The following is a 22,026-nucleotide window of genomic DNA, read 5'->3' on the forward strand; positions in this document are numbered from 1 at the left end:
GAATTCAGTGAGCCACGCTGATCGTTATTATGGAATAGAAGCTCTTAATTTGTCAGCCCTTAAAGAATCTCAGCGATCAAACTAAGTCTGTCAGAAAAATAACAGACAGAGTATAGTAGTTTGGAACACATTTAAGTCCCAAAAATAACAGAGAGGACATATTCTCATGGAAAAGAGATAAAATTATTTAAGCCACGAAAAATCGGCATTTATGATACAAATTGATAAAATCTCGTTATCTTCAGGGTGACCTAATTATAATCATTATAATCGTTCTGTTAAAAAATATGGTGCGAGAGTTTTTAAAGTTTACGTTCAAGTACGTGCGATTGTATAATCGTACATCCAGGATACGGAACCGTATCGTTAATTAAGTTGGCAGGCCCGGTCGATGTTCCACGTAAGTTTCTAAAATTGGTACCTACGTCATCTTCGAGATTAGGGGGATCGATGCAATTTGTAACCTAAATTACTCGTTTATGGTACATCCCATCCGGGCAGGGGTTTTATTTCCCGTCCCTGTTAACTACTTGGGCCCGTTTCATTTATTATTAGAATTTCCCTCAATTTGTGATCAACAAAGTGACGTCCATGAAAAGGTTCTGAAGACATCTGACTAAGTTGAAGATTGAGATTAAATTTTCAAGCATATCAAATCCAGTGAAATTTAGGTTCATCGATATCAAATTTTGGGAGCTGAAATGTCGTTTGACGTTTAAATGCGTCATCAGAGCCCATACTTTGATGATATAACTTTCTCAGATAACAAACTTTCCTTCAAGTATGAAAAGGTGACTGTAAATCTAGATTTAGAAGCAAACAAAAAGTACACACATCTCTACACATACACGTCTTTAAAAGGCAGTGTATTAAGATTTAAAGTACAAAATTTATAACATGAACATTTTTGAAACAATCTTCGAAATGTAACCCCAAAACAATTTTATGTATTACCTTATGCCTCGTTTCTTAAAAAGTATAATAAAGTTCAACACATGGTGAAAAGTCTTATTTCATAACCCAATACATATTTGCCATAACTTGAATTCAAGCAATATTAGATTAGGATAAAGGAAAATTCTACTCAGATCCTAAATCTTCTGGATCTTTAAATCGCACATTGCACCACGTCCATCACAATCTAGAAAAACTTTTACTGATAAATATGTGTTATAATCTCAATACTCAAATCTAATTAATAACTCTAATATTCATATTAAACGAATACATTAAAATCAAATCTAAAATAATGTACAGAGAGTAGAAAAAGTTCCCTACAGATTTAAATCTATAAATTTGGATTCCAAACCAAAGAAATTTCTGCAGAGCCAATCGACCGTAGGGGACAATTTAATTCATATAGTATATTTTGGTCACGGTGTAAACATTATTATATGAAGAATGAAAAGACCCAATTAAATAAAACAGTAGGACACCTTATTAAACCGGTCATATGGCTTTTTTAGGAATTCATGGAGTGATCATTTTTCTCAGAATCCAGAAAGTTGTTCATTAGTCTAATTTAAATATGTATTAATTTTATTAAACAATGCCAAAGACCATTTCCATTTTGAGATCCTTAAATGGTTTTTGAATCACTGCACACAGTACTGGGCTTTTTATGTGAACCATTTTGCTTATGTTGAACTTCTTGATTTGTGGATATTTTTAGGGGAATCTTTATAGCATTGTGATAAATTTGTATGTTATTGGTTGATCTAAAAAATCGTAATATAAAAAAACCACAGAGAAAGTGACTGTACAAAACCCCGGGGCCGCGGCGGGCCCAGACCACACTGCCACAACTACACACAGAAACTCATTAGTAAACCGGAAAATCCGGACTAACAACTTGCCAAACCTCACCATACTATCGATTAATAAATTGTTTTTTTCCCCCATAAAATTTGCATCTTTCCAAGATCTTTCTCTTGGAGTTATTTTTCAGAAACTGCCAGACATTTTAACCTTCATGTGCGTCACACACTCACGTGACGTCACCAGGCTAATTGCCCTGTCCCACACTGAGTACTGCTCATAGGTTTACTAATCTCCCAGAGGTTTACTCCTCCCTCTCCCCCTCCTTTTCTCTCCAGGGTGACCGTATATTATGAATTATCTTGTCAGGATTAAACAACATATTTAGGAGAGTATGGCTTCTAATTTTTTTCTGCATTTTTTGTAAAACAGACAAAATTTTCAAATTATCTAGACAAAACTAAAAGTAAAAATATGTCAGACTGCCCTTTGAGCTGTCACTTTTAATTTGGTTTCCTATAAAACCGTTAACAAGAGATTCCATTTAGCCTTTAAAAGATAGCCGGTTGTGTATAATAATACTGGTAAAATGTAGCTTCTAATTGTGGCGACATTAAAGTTATATACCAAGGAAAGAAAGCTGGCTGTCTTTTACATGCAAGAAACATCTGTGTAACGACACGCCTTCTCGAAGGAGAAGGAAACATTTTTCTGCATGACCAGGCAAGAATTTTAAGTTTGGCTTCGGGAAAATCTACGCCTATCTGAGCTTTCACCAACTCAGTTTTTTAGGAGTAGCAGCTAGCTTCCTAGTCACTTTAAAAAAGCTTAACATAGGATCTCAACCCTAATGAGGATATCGGTATTTTTATTGTGGCAACAGGAAATCTTGGTCTTCAGCAGATTGGCTCTCATCAGGCTTCCAGTTAATTAAAAGAATAAGCCGAGGGTTTTAATAAACAAGTCTGGATATTTCGGAATGTCGTCCACAAAATTAGGCTAATAATGTTTACAAGTTGACGAATTATGAGAGCAAATTGTCTGTATGGAGTCGGAACAGTTTCACGCTTATATGGTTTTGGTTATCTGACCATAGCATCCTGTATGCTTTTACTTAGTTTATATCACCGATTATATTCGGAATGTGAATAATCTGTGAATAATCTGAGAATTTCCCGGAAAGTTATCCACAAAATCAAGCGGGTAATGTTAGCAGATTGTCTGGGTGGAAAACCTACCGAGGTGGGGGCACTGTTTCAAGTTTGTAGGGCTTGGTCACTACACCGTTACGTCCATCACAGACCGTATACTCCTACATAGTTTACTATATCTGTGATTATTTTCTCTGCATGGTTAATGGTTATATCTCCTCCCAGTACAGTTTGATCTTGAGCTGGTATTAAACAGTTTAAGAACGAAGCCTCCGCGATCAAAATCTTCCCGAAGTTTTTCTCGCATTTTCCATAGAATCGAAGTTATAACGGTTTAAAATTATGTGTTCCTGAGAAAGTTCTCAGTACGGCGTTCAGGGCCAGAAATATTTGTTATCTGTATTTAAGCCTATCAGTGGGGATGGGATTTAACTTAAATCTTAGTAAAATAGCATTCGTCAAGCATTGTGCTTAACATATTATCTTACCGTTAAACATATACGTTATTATTCCTTGCAAAGATTCATTGTGTTCTCGATCGTTCAATAAGTTATAAATTAATAAATTAGATATGTCGCCAGGAACTATAGTGGTTAAATCATGTACCCATTTTAAAACAGGGTAGGGCTGTGCAAGTCATTCATTCATTCTCCGGATTTTGTTGTTAGTTTATCGGTCTTTCAGATTATTAAAATTTATAATTTGTACGTGGGCATTGTTATTAAGGTATAATTGAGCTAAGCTGATATAACATGTCTTCTGTAGAAATCTGATCGCCGAAACTAATTGTTAATTGATTTCCAGGACACGTGCTTGCAAGTTAGGCCTTTTGTAATTACAGATAGAACGAGTGTTATTCTTTATCGGATCTTAAGCTTGATTATTATTAATGATTTGTCGTTGGTAATTTATCACGGCAGAAAGAGTTTTAGAGGACCAGAAAAGATCAGTCTCCTTTAACCCTAAAACAGGGTGGCTAATTTCACTGAGGGTTAGTCCAGTGGTTCACATTACTATCGTATTGAGTCTTCAAATTTAGTGTTTGGTTTTTCTTGATCCTTAGCATAATTGGGTCACTTGACAATTATAATACAAGATTGTCCCCTTAAAGAATAATTGTGGCATCGATTGGATTTAAATCGCTTCAACTTTTTATACCCAATAATCAAGAACCTTCCCCCTACATTTTAATGCCCATTTTGACATACCATAATAATATAGCATTATTTGTTCAATTTTATAAAATAGTTCCTAACTGTCTAAAAATGAATGGTATGACTTCACGCCACTTGAAGTGTTATTCCACATTTTCTCACGCGTCATAAGAATTAAGATTAGTGCTCTCTTGCAGGGCGGCCTTGGTTGGAATTCTCCGAGCTTCCCTGACGGGAGGATTTACCGCTCTTCTTTTCTTTCTTATCATCCTGAAAAAAACAATCAATTAAAACATGTTTGACACGTCCAAGGTAACGGCAATGACCAGTTTTCTGCCAAAAGATCATAACTTTATTATTATTATAGATAAAAGGTTTCATACACAGTTATTCCATCATAACTCATAAGTAAGTAAATTAAGAAGCCCAACAACCATTAGAACACTGGGACTCTTGACAGCCCTAAATATGTTTGGTAATTGTAGGGGAATTAAACTACATGATTTGTTATTATTCTTATATCATTTGAATTCCTTAGAATAGCTGAAATTCTTTTATTATAAGTAATAGGTATGTCAATTTGTTAACATATAAAGTGAGCGCAACTGAAGTGACATGAAAAATACAAATTATAATGCGCTTCAATATGTGATATTTAAAAAACATAACTAACAATTTACATACATAATTACAACATAATTAACAAAACCTATTTATAGTTATTTTTGTAAGACACTCGTTTAATCGCATCTTTGTAATAGCAAGGGTCGGAGACCGTTGTAATTAATAGGTCCAAAATTATACTCTATTGACAGTCAAAAATCTTATCGGCAAGCTTTTATTATAAAAGCAAAATAGAACTAGTGGTCTAGATACATAGACTCATTGAAATACTTATATTATTCTTTATTCTTTGACTTATATAGTAATAAAATATCAGTTACTTTGGAGGTGAATAACTTTGGCGATAAATAGCTGACAAGCAACGACTGATATCCTTCAATACTTTGACACTTATAAATACCAACAACTTTGGCGATAAATAACTTTGGAGATAAATAACTTTGGAGATGAATAACTTCGGTGACAAATAACTTTGATAAGTAACTCAGGCCGATCTAAAGCAAGTTTGGCGATGGATTAAGTGACACTGAGAGTTACTAAAGGGATAAACAAGGATTTGTCTAGATCAGTCTAACATTATCACAGAATCTCTGATAGTTTAACTACTGCATATACCGACGTGTTAGCTTTACAAGCTGATCTGGAGTAGTATAGTAACTAAATATTACTCCGCAAGCTTTACTCCGCAAGCTTTACATCACAAGCCTTCTGTAACTGACTACTTGAAATGTTTGCACATTAAATCTAGCAGGAGTCATGACAGTACCGTACGTTGCATCACATACCATATTTTATTTTATGATTTACAGTTACCGCTAGGTCAATTTATATTGCTGTCCGGCCTTTTTATTTTACATATGCTCGTTTCTGTGATATAAAATGGTAGTTGAGGGGTTTTTCATTACATTATATTCACATAATAGTTTTGTTACGCCATAGATACTTTTTTTCGAAGATATCTAGAAATTCAAGCAAGATCACGTCAACAATCTTTTTGAAATTTCGAATTGAATGTCATGCTTGGAGTTGACGTTTCCCCTCCCTCTCTCCCTCGTATCGTCACCAAGCAGCACTTGTCATGAGTCAAGTAGCATGCCAGCGATGTCACATGATCTCTGAGGATCACACCCTCACATCACACCCTTGTTTTCCGGTCGGTCGAGCTAAAAATCAAGAATAGGAGTTTTTAGCATGCGAGTCAAAAAGTCCCGGCCACTACACAAATTTCACATTCAAGCAAGATCGCGTCAACAGCGGTTTTGAATTTTCTTACCACCCGAATCATCAGGAATTGTATATTAGTGTCGCTAGGCCTAGTTTCATCATCGCGGCATCAGTCTGACTCTTGTTTTCCGGGGAGCATTAAAATCAAGGATAGGAGTTTTTAGCATGTGAAAATTTTTTTGAGAGAAACCGGTCACTATAAGTTTACCGCACATAGCACTCAAGGTTGGGTTTACCTGGCCACTACACATTGTGCAGAATACTGCAAGGTTGACCTGGCATACAACTCTGCAGGCCGCGGTGATCTGGCACACTGCCAGGCACAGGTCCCACGTATCTAGACAAGATCCGGGATAGTCCCAGACATTACGTATTCAGCTGGGTCCGCTACACTTCCTGGATAGTGCCAGGAATGCCAAATATGCGAGCTATTGATGTTTATTGTGTAATAGCCCAGTATGTTGCCCAGCAACAACATGCAATAGTAACTATGACAACAACACATGATGCAATGCGGAACTCATAGTTCCTGCTGGGGACGTGGTGACCACAACTCAAGCGCAGTATTTATGATTTACTAACATCGCAAACTTGATGCATGAATGCCTTGACATTTGGCAATGCTCACCAACTGTTTCATCGAAATGATGATATTCATGGGAATTTTGATATCCTTTCGACGAAGAGCTTAAGACTTAGCGCACAGTTGACGCATGCTAAGCATATAGTGGAGACACGTTTGACGCAAACACAGCCTTCATCCACTCACTAAAACAGTCCTCTAAGAGGCTCTTATCGAGAAGCGATCGGATAAATAAATGTGGAGCATAGGTCAACTGACATTGTTAAACTACTTAAATTGTTAAAGCGTTTAAATGTAAGGTTTGCTGTTGTTGATGAACATCCGCTAGATCGGGTCTCTTAGGACTACAGATATATCCACAGAAATAGTCATTCTCCCAACTATTAACTCCAAATCATATGGGGGGGGGGGGGGGGGGGGGGGGGGGCATATTACGTTTGTGGATATTTCTTCACTTTATTAAACAAGTTTAATTCCAATTTGTTCACAATGTTATATCTCCGCCCACAATTATGATTTCAATCATAAAATGGTCAACTCAATTTGTTGAATTTTCGTTATCTTATCATTGGGGGAAATCAATTCTATTAGGTAGATGTCAATTCTATTAGGTAGATGGCTTGAGTAGTTCTTTTAATGCTGTACTTGTCCACAGTGGCCCAAACTATGTCAAAATCACATCCCGATGCCAAATCACATATTGTAGACAAATATGGCAGAATTGGAACCAGTGGGGCATACCCGGCATATTATAAATAATTGGTAACCGGTACTAACTGGATCTTAAATTCTTAACCTTCCTTAGTTGACTATTTTAAAATACACTACCTCGCTGTGGGATGGTCGCTTGTTTCTGTAGTTTGTTCTATCTCTCTCCCGCTTAGAACGGTAACGTTTCCTCCTCCCTTCCTCCGACTCATTCCCTCTTTTTCCAGCCTTCTTCTTAGCTGAAGTTTTCTTCCGGCTCACAGGTCTGCTTCGGTCATTGTCCGAGTTGGAATCTGGAAATGTTGTGGTTGTTTTAAATCTTTGTGTGCTAGGTAAATGATTTTATTGAACTTAGATCACAACGTACGTGGTTCGGTCTTCTAGAACAGGTGTGTGTATAACCTGTATCACTTACTGGACTATGAGACGGTTAATTCTTCTATACACTATATTTTGAATTTTCATCCAACAAATTCTTATTCTCATTATACCTCGAAATCTCCAGACCTTTTAAAACGGCAAATTTCCTGTATTTAACTTTAAGTTTGCATCCTTATAATTTGTCTGCATGGCGACTATTAGTTCAACCTTACACCTAAAACCCCTTCATATTTCGTTAAGTAATACTCTACACCAATGACCCCTTCATATGTTGCCTAGATGACAATACAAAATCCGAAAATTACCGAGTATAGTGTATCGTTGTTAAAGTGTAACATTTAAGAAAGTTTGACGCTGTAAAAACTTTTAAAAACCTCTTGAGACAGAGTGGCAGGGGGAATGATGTAATGATCCGTTTATCGTTATACTAAGATTATAGTCACCGAAATATTAAAATCTAGGCCCTACGCTAATGATGATTACACGGTTAAACGTGAGCTTTCTTATTCCAGAATTATTCTAAAAAACTGTCATAAATCTATTGAAAAAAAAATTAGAAAAAATTCCTAAAAGTAAGATCATGATGATGGGGGAAGTCGTTAACAATGAAAATATTCAAGCCCAGATTTGCAGCCCCGCAACCTAAACGCACCAGTAAGACAAGTGCTGCAGGAGCTAGAAGAAGAGGAGGAGCTGGAGGTTGAGCCGTTAGAGGAACTGTCTGATTGTTCTGCTAACTTTACAGAGAGGTCCGTATCATCGGCTATCTTCGCTAGATCCGGTCTGTGCTCCTGAGAAGATAACTTAGTTTTAGTGGGATTACCAGAAGGGGTCTGTTGATGTTCATTAAAATTGGAGTTCAAAAACGGAAGGTGAGGCTTAATGCGAGGCAGATGACTGGTGGTGCACTGGTTAATACGAGGCAGATGACTGGTGCGGTGGTGCACTGCTATTTTTGGTAGAATGAGACGGTGGTGAAGTCCATTCTAATATAAGACTTAGATGAAAGTTGTCGGAAGTTTGAGATAAGCGCGTAGGTATTAATTTTATGGCTTACAAATTGCAGTTGCAGCAGGTCTCAAGCAAATTCCCCGAATTTAACAAATTTTTCAGTATCAATTATGAAACTTGGCACCTGGCATGTCGCAGAAACAACAAAGTAGACACATTAATTTGCGAGAATAATTTCTTAGCTGTTCAAGTCGTCTAGTTTTTTCAAGTCTCATCAGATACAAATTTTGGCTGGTTTTTTACTGAAATCGATTTTCTCGAATAACACGAGGAAGTAAATAATAGTGCAATAATGTTCCAAAGTTTAGTAATAACTATCCTATAACACCTCTTAAGAAATGTATCAACACTGTTCTTTAGAAACACTGCTTTTTAAGAAATATTGTTCTTTAGAAAACAGAAATCCAGTGAAAACATACAAATCTGCGATAAGAATAGTTAAGTTTGGGCATTGAAGCCATTGCCGACCATTACAAATTAAGGAAGTGTAATAATTTTAAGCTAGATTTCTCCAGTATTAACAGTTGTATTAAAGGGTGTTTACTGTGTACGTAACAAGAAATTTGGGGGATGGAACAATTACGACGAGACTCTCTGACTTGATAGTTGATACGGAGACAGGCCAACACATAATAAATTCCATTCCTCCTGCCTTAGGGCTTTAGGATTACTGACCACGGGAGATGCTGGGCAGGGACTACAACCATTAAATAAGGGCCTTTATTTATTTGTGTTAAAATCTTAATATTCTAACCATGTTTCCTCAACGTTAACAAAGCACATCATGTGCAAATTATTTAATGTCAATTTATCAGTCTGGAGTCTGGTAATGGTATCAAGATAATATCTGGTCCAACTTTACCATTACAGTTTGTTACAAGGTCCAACTTTACCATTACAGTTTGTTACAAGGTCCAACTTTACGATTACAGTTTGTTACAAGGTCCAACTTTACCATTACAGTTTGTTACAAGGTCCAACTTTACGATTACAGTTTGTTACAAGGTCCAACTTTACCATTACAGTTTGTTACAAGGTCCAACTTTACCATTACAGTTTGTTACAAGGTCCAACTTTACCATTACAGTTTGTTACAAGGTCCGACTTTACCATTACAGTTTGTTACAAGGTCCAACTTTACCATTACATTTTGTTACAAGGTCCAACTTTACCATTACAGTTTGTTACAAGGTCCAACTTTACCATTACAGTTTGTAACAAGGTCCAACTTTACCATTACAGTTGTTACAAGGTCCACTTTACCATTACAGTTTTGTTACAAGGTCCAACTTTACCATTACAGTTTGTTACAAGTCCAACTTTACCATTACAGTTTGTTACCAAGGTCCCAACTTTACCATTACAGTTTGTAACAAGGTCCAACTTTACCATTACAGGTGTGTTACAAGGTCCAACTTTACCATACAGTTTGTTACAAGGTCCAACTTTACCATTACAGTTTGTTACAAGGTCCGACTTTACCATTACAGTTTGTTACAAGGTCCAACTTTACGATTACAGTTTGTTACAAGGTCCAACTTTACGATTACAGTTTGTTACAAGGTCCAACTTTACCATTACAGTTTGTTACGAGGCGTCATTAGTCATTATCTAATTTGCCTTATCACTTAGATTTACTGTCTTGCAAGGTCTTATTTTCTTTCACACAAAATTCGTCACTTTTCCATAATATTTTAAAATCATATTATCCCCTATCACGTCTTGATAATGATGATAGCATACCAAAACTTTCAACTTTTCATCTTGATAGTTGATACCCAATTTGTTGGCGCCGCCTGGTGTAATAATTACCTTATCACATCATAAATGAATAAATAATACCTAGAATAATAATATTAAGTCATATAAGGCACTATGATAAGATCAATAATTATCATCCTAGTTACATGACTTAATAACTCATAGTTGCATCATAAAATCTCTAGTGATGATCACAAGTATTCCCTTTTTAGGAATTCCGTGATAATAATACTATGACGGTGGGACAGAATATGACGTCACGAAGCACCGCCAGTAGTGTGACGACATAACATTCTTATCCCCTAAATAATTTACCAGAATTATCATGACGTCATCATTAACACATTTAACTAGATTACAACTAGATTCCAGGGAGATTGCTAATAAGATACTAACAGTAATCAGGACCCTGTAATTCGATATAAAGTCTTGTTATTAACCGCAGATCTTCCTCCCCCGAGCTAGAGCTAGAGTTAAGGGATTAAATAGATGAGACCTGAAATTAACTGATTGTTCTGCCAGACTAGTCTGATAAAACTCATCAAGGTATTCACGGGGATCAGATTCCGGTCCTAAATGCTCAGACATAGAATTCCAAGTATCAGGTGTAATGTTAAATTGTTAGATATGTCATTACCATTGTTCCTCGGAGAGCAGGTTAAACGTGAAGGTAGCAGGTACTGGGTACCTATTGTTCGAACTCACTAGAAACTCTAGCGTCAGATGCAGGTACTGGGTACCTATTGTTCGAACTCACTAGAAACTCTAGCGTCAGATGCACCAAATGTGCGCCTTAGTCGTGCAGTCATAATTAATTTTGGCCAACACCGATTATATCCGTGGGCCAAGACTTACGACCTATGTCTGAACTTACGATAAGGCTATCGGAAAAGGTTAACACGCGGGGTTACTGCAGTTTGAATAAGTGTGCAAGCACGCTCGTGCAAGTTTAGGTACGCCCATAGTCCCCCACCCATCCTGATAAACTTATCAATGATATACTGATTATTTGGGATATCAGTCGGGTGCGTGAGCTTATCTTATAAGAATTTCGAGAAATGGAGATGATATCACTACTGATAAGTGGCCAGCCATCGTATAGGTCTCTCAAAAATGATAATGGCATACCAAATCGGACCTTGAAAAGTATGTATACTGTCAGATAAGTATGTCATCATCCGGCAGTTTTGGATGATTTAGGGACATTTTTACGAAACATATCTCTACAGTCTACAACCACAAATCGAATCTTGCGATTAGCGAAGGATCAGATAGACCTCACATTTTTTATATCGCTCATTTGTGGCTCTGTGCGTGTTTGAAATTATATTTCCAAATTGAATGGTCAGTACGATGAATTATGTCATATTTTTCACTAGATAAGCATATAGATTTAGCAAAAAATCTCAATAAAATGATCTTCTATATAACCTGAAGTTAAAATTAACTTTCCGATTCTACGAAATTGAATTAGCAGTTAATAGAAAATAGAACTTTTAAAATAAGATCATTCAACCTCTTATTATATATATATCGGCCTATTTTAGTTTTCTCAGATACTAACATACGCTGAAGACGATGATCGGTAAGCTATTTTTGGCATTCGTTTTCACGGAACCGATATGATGTAACTTCTTAAATTAAGAATCTTAATTCTGTAACGAGAGGTATTGTAGGTATTACAACTATTCTACTTCAAGACTAAGTAGCGGCACCTTGTCACTGACTGACGGAATACTGGCTGAATACTGACGGATCCTATTTTACCGGTGATGACTCATTGTTCTAAGTAATAGGAGAAAGAATTGAGTCCGATCCGAGGGTTTGCTAACTTGTTCCAAGGTCTGAGATGTGTGAATTGTTGAGTAAAAACAAAATACTTTGGCTTCAACAGCCTGACACTATTTTTAGCATATTTGTTATTGAAGATTCAGCACTAAAATTGTCTACGCTGCAATGTGCTATTAATAGCTATCTGCGTAACCCGGTAACCATAAGGAAAATAGATCCGGAGATTCTAGAACAAAGGTATCTGGTAAACAAAACTATACCTTTGTTTACCAAAATTGTAAACTAATTTCACAACAACAATTAAATACATGTATTGAGAATTATGTAATGTAACGTGATGGAAATATTTTAAACGGGGATATCCTGTCCAAAGCCAGGATGCACTAGATGAAGAATTCGTTGTAACTTTGTTTGAAAAGCACTAATACGTTACTTCAATCAGTACCAATATCAGCCCAGGTCAAGATTAGTTTGAAATGGTCGCCTATGGCGTTTTTGATGGTCGTTTTTACATACTCGGCTTCGAGTGTGTACCAATATCAGTTTTTAAATCAATAGTACAAATTACTACAGTGGAGCTACCAGAACCATTCTCAATAGGTTCTCAATACCATTCCCAGTATCAAGATTAGACCACTATAATATGTACCAAGTTATATGTACCACTATATGTACCACCTTAGTGTCACCAATAGGGCATTATGCCTTGACTGTAAATTTGGTCACGCATTTCATGATTATCTAGGTCATTTCTACTTCTTTTACAGTAAAGCCCCAATTATCCACGTCCCAATTTAACGCAAATCCCGCTATCCCCCCCCCCCCCCCCCCCCCACCCCCGAATTTCTATATAAAACATATTGGAACATGTTCGGAGACGACCAAAACCTGGACCACTAGAAAGTGTAACAAGTGATGACGCACGATACAGTGGATCCAGTAAACAAGTACGCTGGGAGGTCGCTGATTATTAACCTAACTCGTTAGTGCCTATCATCTGATAGTAAACTTGTAGTCGTCTACCTACCTGGTACTGTAATGTTTGACATGTACTTCTCCCTTGATACAGGGTTAGTAGACACTCTGTAGTCTGTAATTTAGGTTGATCAACTTTGAGAAGGGTTTTGAAGTTTTTCGCCGTTGGAGTAATATTTCTGTTGCAGACTGCAAAAGAAATGGTTGCAATTTGCAGCCACTGATTTATGATTTTTGCGGGGTTCGAATAGTTATTTTTGTCCACATGAGTTTTGGTGGGTTTTAATGGTTTTTGTGACTAGGTTACCCAAATACCAACCATATCGTTGCTAGGTTACCACATGGTTGTCTGGGATATGTGGGGTGCCACGTACACAAGGACACGGAGAAAGGAGAACCAATAACCTCACAATATTGAAGAGCACGTGACAAACTCCACTGTTAATACTGACAACCTTCCATCAAAGAAGAAGCTTATTACTGGTGCTGATCCTACACCAGCCAACCTGGACCTGTCACCATGACAACCAATCACCTACCTCCCTACCGCCCACGTGTTTCTTATCAACCAATGGGCGGTGACCATGACAACACGACAAGGCTCACAAGATGCCAAAATACCGCACAATAGTGCCGCACTACTAGCACTCCTCCGTAGTATCATCTCCAGGTCCTATACCAGCACATGTAGCAGCACCGACACTATCCTCTCTGTTGATAAATATAATACTTATTACTCGTGTATGTATCGGGCACATACATATTCATCATATCTTGCATAATTAGACCGCCCCACTCCGTGTAGTTATAGTGACCGCCAGGGTCACTCAGCTTATCTCCATTATAGTGTGCTAGATTGCCTCAGTCTTCTTGGATTGTCAATAATGGGTCCTCTGTTAGTGCTTTCTTTTCATTTTCAGCCACTCTCGTTCGATTGGTGATATCTGAGCTTATTAATAATAATATAGTGTGTGGAGAGTTATAGTTTGAGATATAATTCTGTCATCATCTGAACAGATTTACCGTGACTTTATCGTGAATCAGCCATAATCAGTTTAATTTGGTAATTATATTATTTCGACAAATTTTCTCACATTGGACAGTCTATATAATAGGGCTAGAATATGCCATTCCAAAAGCAATTTGGCATGAAAATGACCGTTACAGTCATTTTGTCACCACTCGACATCGTGAGAAAAGGACCAGGCTGCCCAGGAAGTCCTAAATTTGCAACACTATTGTTCAATTCCCGGCAGTTAGCACAATTACGTGTCCTAAATACTTATCTATAGTATTTTTAGAAAAATCGAGAAGTTTTCAGCATTCACGTCCTTATCAGCTGATGTACACGCAAGCAAGCGAAAATCAAATTAAAATCCGGCCAAAAATGTCTTATCAGTTTAAGGACGTGGGAAAAAATAATTCTGCTCTGGATTTCGCAAAAAACTTATAGGAACAGCCCGTACTACTCGTGCCATATGTAGGGTGGATTTCTCCCTGATGTGAAACCTTCAAATAGAGTACCCCGTACGTGACTTCGTAATCTTAATACATACTCCTCAGAGTACTGTAATATTGGCATGTCTGCCGAATTCTGCCGAATTTAACGAGGGATGAGGGTTAACAAAGCAAGCTAAGTACATTAATTGTAAAGGAATGATAGTTGTAATTTAAATTACGAGCGGGAACTCGATAGTGAAAAATGTAAAAATGTTTTCACGAATATTGCCATTTTCACGACGGTGAAATTTTTTTTGGCACATACCGATTCTCCCAACTATAATTACACAACTGTTCACCCAACTATAAATTAGGTAATAAGTGCACAACCAGTGACAAGCTGTAAGATAATTTTCTAACAAAAATCTGGGGCAGAAGAGACAAGAAACTCGTTTAGAGTTGTTCAAAGCAATTCGTCTTCGAGCTGAACAGTGGCTAGAAGATAACGGCTCGAGGGTAAATACCCTCGGTTCTGCGTTGATTACTAAATCCACCTTTGAGATTGTTCTTGTAGTTTTAGGAGTATGCTAAGGAAAATGGAATTTTATTTCTTTGTTATAAATCACGACAGCGTGTTTACATCATATCATATTGTTTTCCTGTCCCATTAGCTCATTTGTCTGACGCAATTTTCCAGCTAAAATGCCTAATGAATACAGATAAAACCTCAACCGAATGCCAATAAAAACCGTAAATTTGTGGCCACCTATTTCATTATAAATATATTAGTACATCCCCCTTTTTATAATAAAATAATTGGTTTCACTAAAGCAAATTTCTTTGTAAAATCTGTTTGACGAAGACTCAAATGAGTTATTATCTTTAATGACAGAAGCGGTCTAAACTTTGCTCTATTTTTTGTTGTCTCAGACCGTTCTTTGCTGGCTTTGCCTTGAATCCTTCTAATCTGCAATTAGCACGGACCCCTGACCAACCCTCTCAAAGAAAACAAAAGACTGTCTAACAATTTCTCAGCAGCCATAAAATACAGTAATATCAGTGCCACTCTTTTACAGCAACACTTTATAGGTATCACCTATAAGCAATGAGTCAAGATCGCCCCCATTTATTTGGTACCTGATATTAGCAATATTCTCAGTTTCTTTTCTTCCCACAATCGCAGACATAGATAGTGGATTATTCCTTATTGTCACACTCTTAATCACTTACCCCATCAGTTCACCAAAATCCCATGATCTGCAGAAAATTCCCCGAGTAACAATCGATCAAAAAATTAATCGACTAGCCCAGTAAATCTTAACTATCATCGATTTGTCGCGCGATTTTCCTTTGCACGGCCTGACGAGAATGGCAGTATAAGAATTAGTATAGTCCATTAATTACTGTTTATCGTGTGTTAAAACTGTTTTGCGTTCTGAACTGTGTCGATGAAATGCGTAAGAGAACCCATAATGTAGCAATAGTTGCTGAAATATCTGCTGATTCATCCGAGTACTCGGTAGTAAAATAAACTGTTGATAACATCAACCACCGTGAAGTGGGGCTCCACTACTGATCTAGGGGAGAATTTGACTGTTTTGAGGCTGGTCAAAACCAGCACACACGCAGTAAAGACAGTCTGCTCTAACAAGCTTGTGAAATTATTCTCCTGCGTTATCACTTGGCTTAGTCGCTTCTTGGAACTCATCAGTGCTATTTTATTGCGGTTCAGATAGGGTATTTCCGTGCATGTGTCCTGGTTTCTCAATTTGTCATCCTGTTAGGGTGGTAACCAAATCATGTTAGAGTAGGGTACTCAAGATCGCGAGCCAAGACCCTGTTCCTTTGACAAATTTTAGGAGGAATTCGTCCGAGTTATTTTAAGACATCCCTATACTGATCAATGATCGCTTGTAAACATCTTTGCAAACAAATTGATTTAATCATATGGTCACCCTCTATTCCTTAGTCGTAGGACTAGCTATTGTTTGCAGTGTTTCGAGACACGCTGTGCCAGCACCGTCATACTGTGGACTGTAGTATCAGATACTATGTTATAGAGTAATGAGACCTCGACACAATTAATATAGGGCCACAACCGGTCACGGTATACGCGTGGATTCTATCATGTGCGTAACGCGCGGGGCACTTTTTCTAACGTCCAGGCTGGATTGTGATATATTTTACGACGCGACGAGCGCCAGGTAGATGAAATCTAATCCGTCAAGTGTCAAGCGTCCTGTCGCAAGTTGGGTGTGTCAATTAATCCTAGATTCTAACTGTAACCGGAAGTTTGCGTGAATACTGAATATCCTAACGGAAAGCCGCACTAATACGCTGACCAGTCCTCTAATAGCGATGAGGGGCTGTATTAACTAAGTGCCAACTTACCCGTAACTGAGCGAGCCATTTCTTGGAGAGCTTTGGCCGTCCTCTCGCCGTTTTGTGCCAGGACGCGGCAAAGTTGGCGGTCGAAACGTAGTTGTGAGTGACGGCCACCGTGTCGGAGACGTTGAGTACAGCATGCCACCATCCCCCAGGTACAAACATCATCTCTCCAGGCCCTTGCAAGCACTCGATCTGAATAAGAGACATTTTATTTAGTAAGATAATGAAGTGCAAACGTTGATAAGCGAGCAGGTTCAATAGTGCGTAGGCAATGTAGGAATGCAACTTAAGGAAAATGTTGGAGGTTTCTTTGGTGGACGAGTCTCAACATCATCGTCTTGTATTCCAATGAAATATTTGCACATACAACTTACCTAAAAGTACTTTTCGTAAATCGTCCGAATAGTTCTTATAAGTTATTGTGCCTTGACTCGCATAATACTTTGGTAGGATTTATTTTCTTTATTTTCTTGCCTCAGATAATCGTTGAGTACGCTCCTTAATGACTCATCAAGCCACTAAGAGAATGAAATAAATAGTCCTAATTATAAGTTGTAATGCATGTACGAGTCTTTCTTGTGATCATCGCACACGTCATTGCACATGCTGAAAGACTTATTACTGCCTAATTACTAGCTAATATGCCAATTAAAATATGCCCTAGTTATTGCATCTCGAGTTCGAAAGATGGAACAGGCCACACGCTTTTTAAACTATTTATTAGTAACGAAGAAACCCTTTTTAATAAGATATGTGATATGTTTCTTGGAGACCGTATGATCAAAGGTGTACGACAAATTATGCAGTGTAAATGCTTGAACGGTAACTGGTCATGACAATTTAGACGAATAACGTTGTCATCTTAATCTTTAAAACCAAGCCAACGATAGGACAAACATATTCCGTGGGAGATTCGAGCCTATCGATACTCATTTACTAATCAATGATTAGTGTCTAATGTCATGTTAATTAACATATTTTAGGATATGTAATGACGAAAGATACTGCTAGTGCAATGAATTCAGGAAAATGAGCACCTAACAGCTACTATTGCTTGTGCGTTTGTTTGTTCTTTTTGCGGGATTACGAGAATACCTCACACTTACGGCACAAGATGGACGTGGAAGTGAAGACAGCTACAGATACATTCGTGGAAGTTGACCGGAAGATTTCGTACTTGGAATGGTTCATGATCTTAACAGGCCCCTTTGTCATGCCTCTGTTTGCACCGTTCATTCTATTATGGGGTGTTAAAACCTACTTGGCAAAGAAAAGAAAGCAAAGGATAAGAGCACTTAATGATAAGGCCATGTTGGTTGGATTGGGACAATGGGCCTATCGAGTCTCGTGTACCTTTGCCTGTTTTGGACTTTTGCTCTTCACCATGATCAAGACTGGAAGATTCGGATGAGAGAACCAAGAAAGATTGAGACCTGAGATGTTTCACACGGAATTTATATTAACACGTGATATCTTCTAAAAACAGGCTGCTGTTTGGCGTGAACTATTGGACAGAGTATTTGTTCTTCATGATGTTTAAATTATTGTTGTTGTTGAAAATTATGTATTTGATGTGTGACTTTTTGTACCTAAAACTTGAATTGAAAATTGGGATTATTTGTGAGGTTTAAGCGTCTTGTTGAAACTTGATAAAAGTCTGTTAAACATATTTATAGTATTGTGTACAGGAAGTCCCAAAAAAGGCGACCAATTTATTTGTGTTAATAACTCACTTCGGATTAAACCTGACGACTTCTCAAGTCATATGCTATGATGCTCTAAAGATTGTGTAACAAATTTCAGGGCAAAACTTTACCAGGCACTGCACTGCTTGGATTTTTAAAGAGCTTATGGCCGTATGGGGCTGCTGCTGAGCAGATTTGCCGTGCACTGCTCAGAATTTGAAACCGAATCGACTTCAAAAATTTCAAGGCTTTTAATTCAGGAGCTGCGTGGCGATTATGTCATCCACTCTGTCAACAGCTCAGCATCACATGACTATCACTTTGTGACCAAGAACAAGCCGATAGCATACAAATTATCAGGAAAGTTGGAAAAAGCGTCATGAGGCTACCACATCCTACTCGAATGAACTAGCGGTCTGAAATTTTTCTCTCGGATCCCGGAGTTCATACCCTAAATAATAAATAACATTTTCAAACCGTTCTTGAGTTATTAACACTGAAAACTTGGTCGCCTTTTTTAAGGACACCCTGTATAATGTTACATTTTACCCAAGCGATCAAAAATACATATTCGTCTTTACTCTTTACGAAATAGACCGACTTTATAAAAGATTAAGCTTGTGTCTAGCATGCAATTGGTTAAAATGCTAGCAACAAAGGCAAGTCAATAAAAGTTTCAATCAATTTTAAATTGTTTAAATAATGCGATGAATCGAGCAGCTGTGTTCTCTGGCCAGTGGTTTTGTCAGTAGATTAGTCAGAAAAATAAAAGATGGTAATGATATTCCAGAACATCAGCACATCATCTTACAATATCTAAACAGTGTTTCTTGCTTAACTCGTACGTTCAGTTGATCCTACAGTGCAGTATAGATGGAGGATTACGAGGTTTCAGACAACTCCAATCACGCACAAAGGCAGAAAGTTGATGAAGTAGAGTACGTGGGAATTGACCGGAAGATATCATGTTTGGAATGGTTCATGATTATAACGGGACCAATTGTTATGCCGCTTTTTGGCCCGTTCATCCTTTTATTTGGAATTAAAACCTACTTGGCGAAGAAAAGACAGCAGAGAACGAAAGCTATGAGGCACAAAGCTATGTTTGTTGGTTTGGGACAGTGGGCCTATAGGGTCTCTTGTTGGTTTTGCTCCGTTGCCATTTTGATATTTATGTTAATCAAGTTTAAGAGATTCGGATGAGAAATGTTTACATCACTGGACAGATAAAGAAGTTATAATTGTAAAATACATTATATGCGGTCATGTTACATTAACTTTATTCCGTGCTGGATTCAATAAATTATGTGTAACATTGGACACATCAAATTATACGGTCGTGTTAAAGTTAGCGTTGATTGATGATTCTGTATTGTATAGACAAATCTAGGGTAACTTTGAATTTGTCTGTGAATTTGTCTGTGTTTTATTTAACCAACCTAAACTACTGTATTTTAATTTGCCAAATAAAACCTAGCCATCGTGAAAATGAGTGAACATTTAACCGTTACGGTAAGAGGTTAAACATTTTCACCGGGGTTGAACATTCCCACCGATAGACAAATTTCAACTCACCGGTTTGCAGTCTTCAGGCCAGTTAGGGTCGTCAGTTTGAGGATGCACAAATTTGAACCACGTGATAGCTTCGCTGTCTGGCAACTTCTGTTTAAGTAACCACCGAGCTGTATGTGTTGGGAACAATATCCACCTGGAAATTTGATAGTAATACATGAGGATTATACTCCATGACAACTTTAAGGTGGGAGGGTAGTGATTTGTCAGTGACCAATCCGGTCCGTCGAAGAATTTATCGGAATCTAATTTAATCTGATAATTATGATCGGATTTAATACGAAGATTACAACGACGAAGGTGCGCCCCGGCCGCATACATAATTAATTTAATTATATTGATATGATATTATGCGCGCAGAAAGCGCGCATAGAAAACCCGCGCAATACTAATATTTTACAGACCGCGCGTTCCAACAAGTATCCTGGGAATTGTCATGTACGATTGACGTCACTGAACAAAGTAAGCTAATTTTAGACTTGTTTACTTAAAACGATCGCAATATAAATCACTGTATACTGCTTCGAGAGTTGGTTGAGCTGATGAATTGCACGGAAGAACTCACAAAACAACTCCGAATAAATTAAGCCGTTGTTCGGGGTAAAAAATGCCAGGAAAGGACAGGAATAGGTGCTACTGCTAAAATTACAAATTTATCGATCTCGAACATTCTTATCTAGAGTCATAAGAGTTTAACCTTTCTCGGACAGTATACCTAAATAACTTATTTAGACTTTGTCTTATGTATATACAAACTAATAACTGCAATGTTGCTAAAAATCTTTAATACATCGCTCTCGAACATTCTCGATAATTCTCTACCAGACTACAGATCTTGCGTTATTCTCCATATGTATACGCAAACTAATAATTGCAAATACAAATTATGCTAGCTATTTAGTGGTTACTAACCTCTTGTATCCAGATACAAGGGCATTCCAAGCGTGGGTTCCTAGGGGGTCTATATGTACTGAAGTTCCTGATCTTTTAGGACCAAATACCACCCAACTGAAATTAAAATAGTTCACACAATAAGGAACATTTTGTCAACATTCCACTCATTCCAGGGGGAAAATAATGATGAACTCATCGGAATATACGCCTTCAGTTTCCTGTGAGATGTCTTATATTTTTATTTTTATTACATTTTCAAACCTCATTCTCCATAATACATATGTTAGCACAACATCAATTAATTCGATTTTGCATGTTTTAATCACAGCAGCTTGAATATTTAAAAATAGCATATTAGGTCCGCAAGGTGGGACCATGTTATTGAAGTAATTCCAATAATTAAAAAAAGATTAAATAAGATATGTGGAAGATGAACACTCCAACATTATTATTAGCTGTACCGATAAGGTGGTCGCCTCTTCTCCCCGACTAGGCGAAAAAGATCCTCTGCGAAATACTCAGGAACTTTGTAGTCCTCCAAAAACTGGCACTTCTTGCGGTGCTGAAATTACAAGGATTATAAGACAATTATTTAGTCAATTTATATATTTGTTAGACCCTTACTTTACTTTACCCTTACTTTACTTTACTTTTTTGTTAGACCCTTACTTTACTTTTACTTTAGCACATACTGTGATAGAATATAGATACTGTAGAACTTTTCCTAAGTAAACAGCACATCCGATGTACAATGTACAATGTACAAAGTACATACCAGGTCACAGTGCATACCAGTAAACTTGCTACAATTCCCAAGTCCCAACCAACTAGTTAAATGTACCCAAAGTCAAATCTAAAATTGAGTCTAGTAGGAAATAGTCAAAACTCAGATTAGTAATATCAAATTTCAAGTGTATCTAAATTAT

The 22,026-nt window shown here is 37.4% G+C and overlaps 1 protein-coding gene across 1 annotated transcript in view; it reads right to left on the minus strand.

Annotated features, from left to right (window-relative positions):
* Positions 1-839: 839 nt before the first annotated feature.
* LOC134819429 (bifunctional arginine demethylase and lysyl-hydroxylase JMJD6-like) overlaps positions 840-22,026 on the minus strand; it is a 36,878-nt gene continuing 15,691 nt past the window's right edge. The window contains exons 5-11 of the mRNA XM_063829377.1: positions 21,562-21,662; positions 21,119-21,214; positions 20,210-20,342; positions 16,953-17,141; positions 8,236-8,374; positions 7,323-7,495; positions 840-4,333 (exon numbers count right to left, since the gene is read on the minus strand). Coding sequence (XP_063685447.1) covers positions 4,244-4,333; positions 7,323-7,495; positions 8,236-8,374; positions 16,953-17,141; positions 20,210-20,342; positions 21,119-21,214; positions 21,562-21,662 — 921 coding nt within the window. The 3' untranslated portion in view covers positions 840-4,243. The remainder of the gene's footprint in view (positions 4,334-7,322; positions 7,496-8,235; positions 8,375-16,952; positions 17,142-20,209; positions 20,343-21,118; positions 21,215-21,561; positions 21,663-22,026) is intronic.

This window comes from Bolinopsis microptera, chromosome 8, assembly GCF_026151205.1.
Source record: "Bolinopsis microptera isolate Bmic1 chromosome 8, MBARI_Bmic_1.0, whole genome shotgun sequence".
NCBI classification, from domain to species: Eukaryota; Metazoa; Ctenophora; class Tentaculata; order Lobata; family Bolinopsidae; genus Bolinopsis; species Bolinopsis microptera.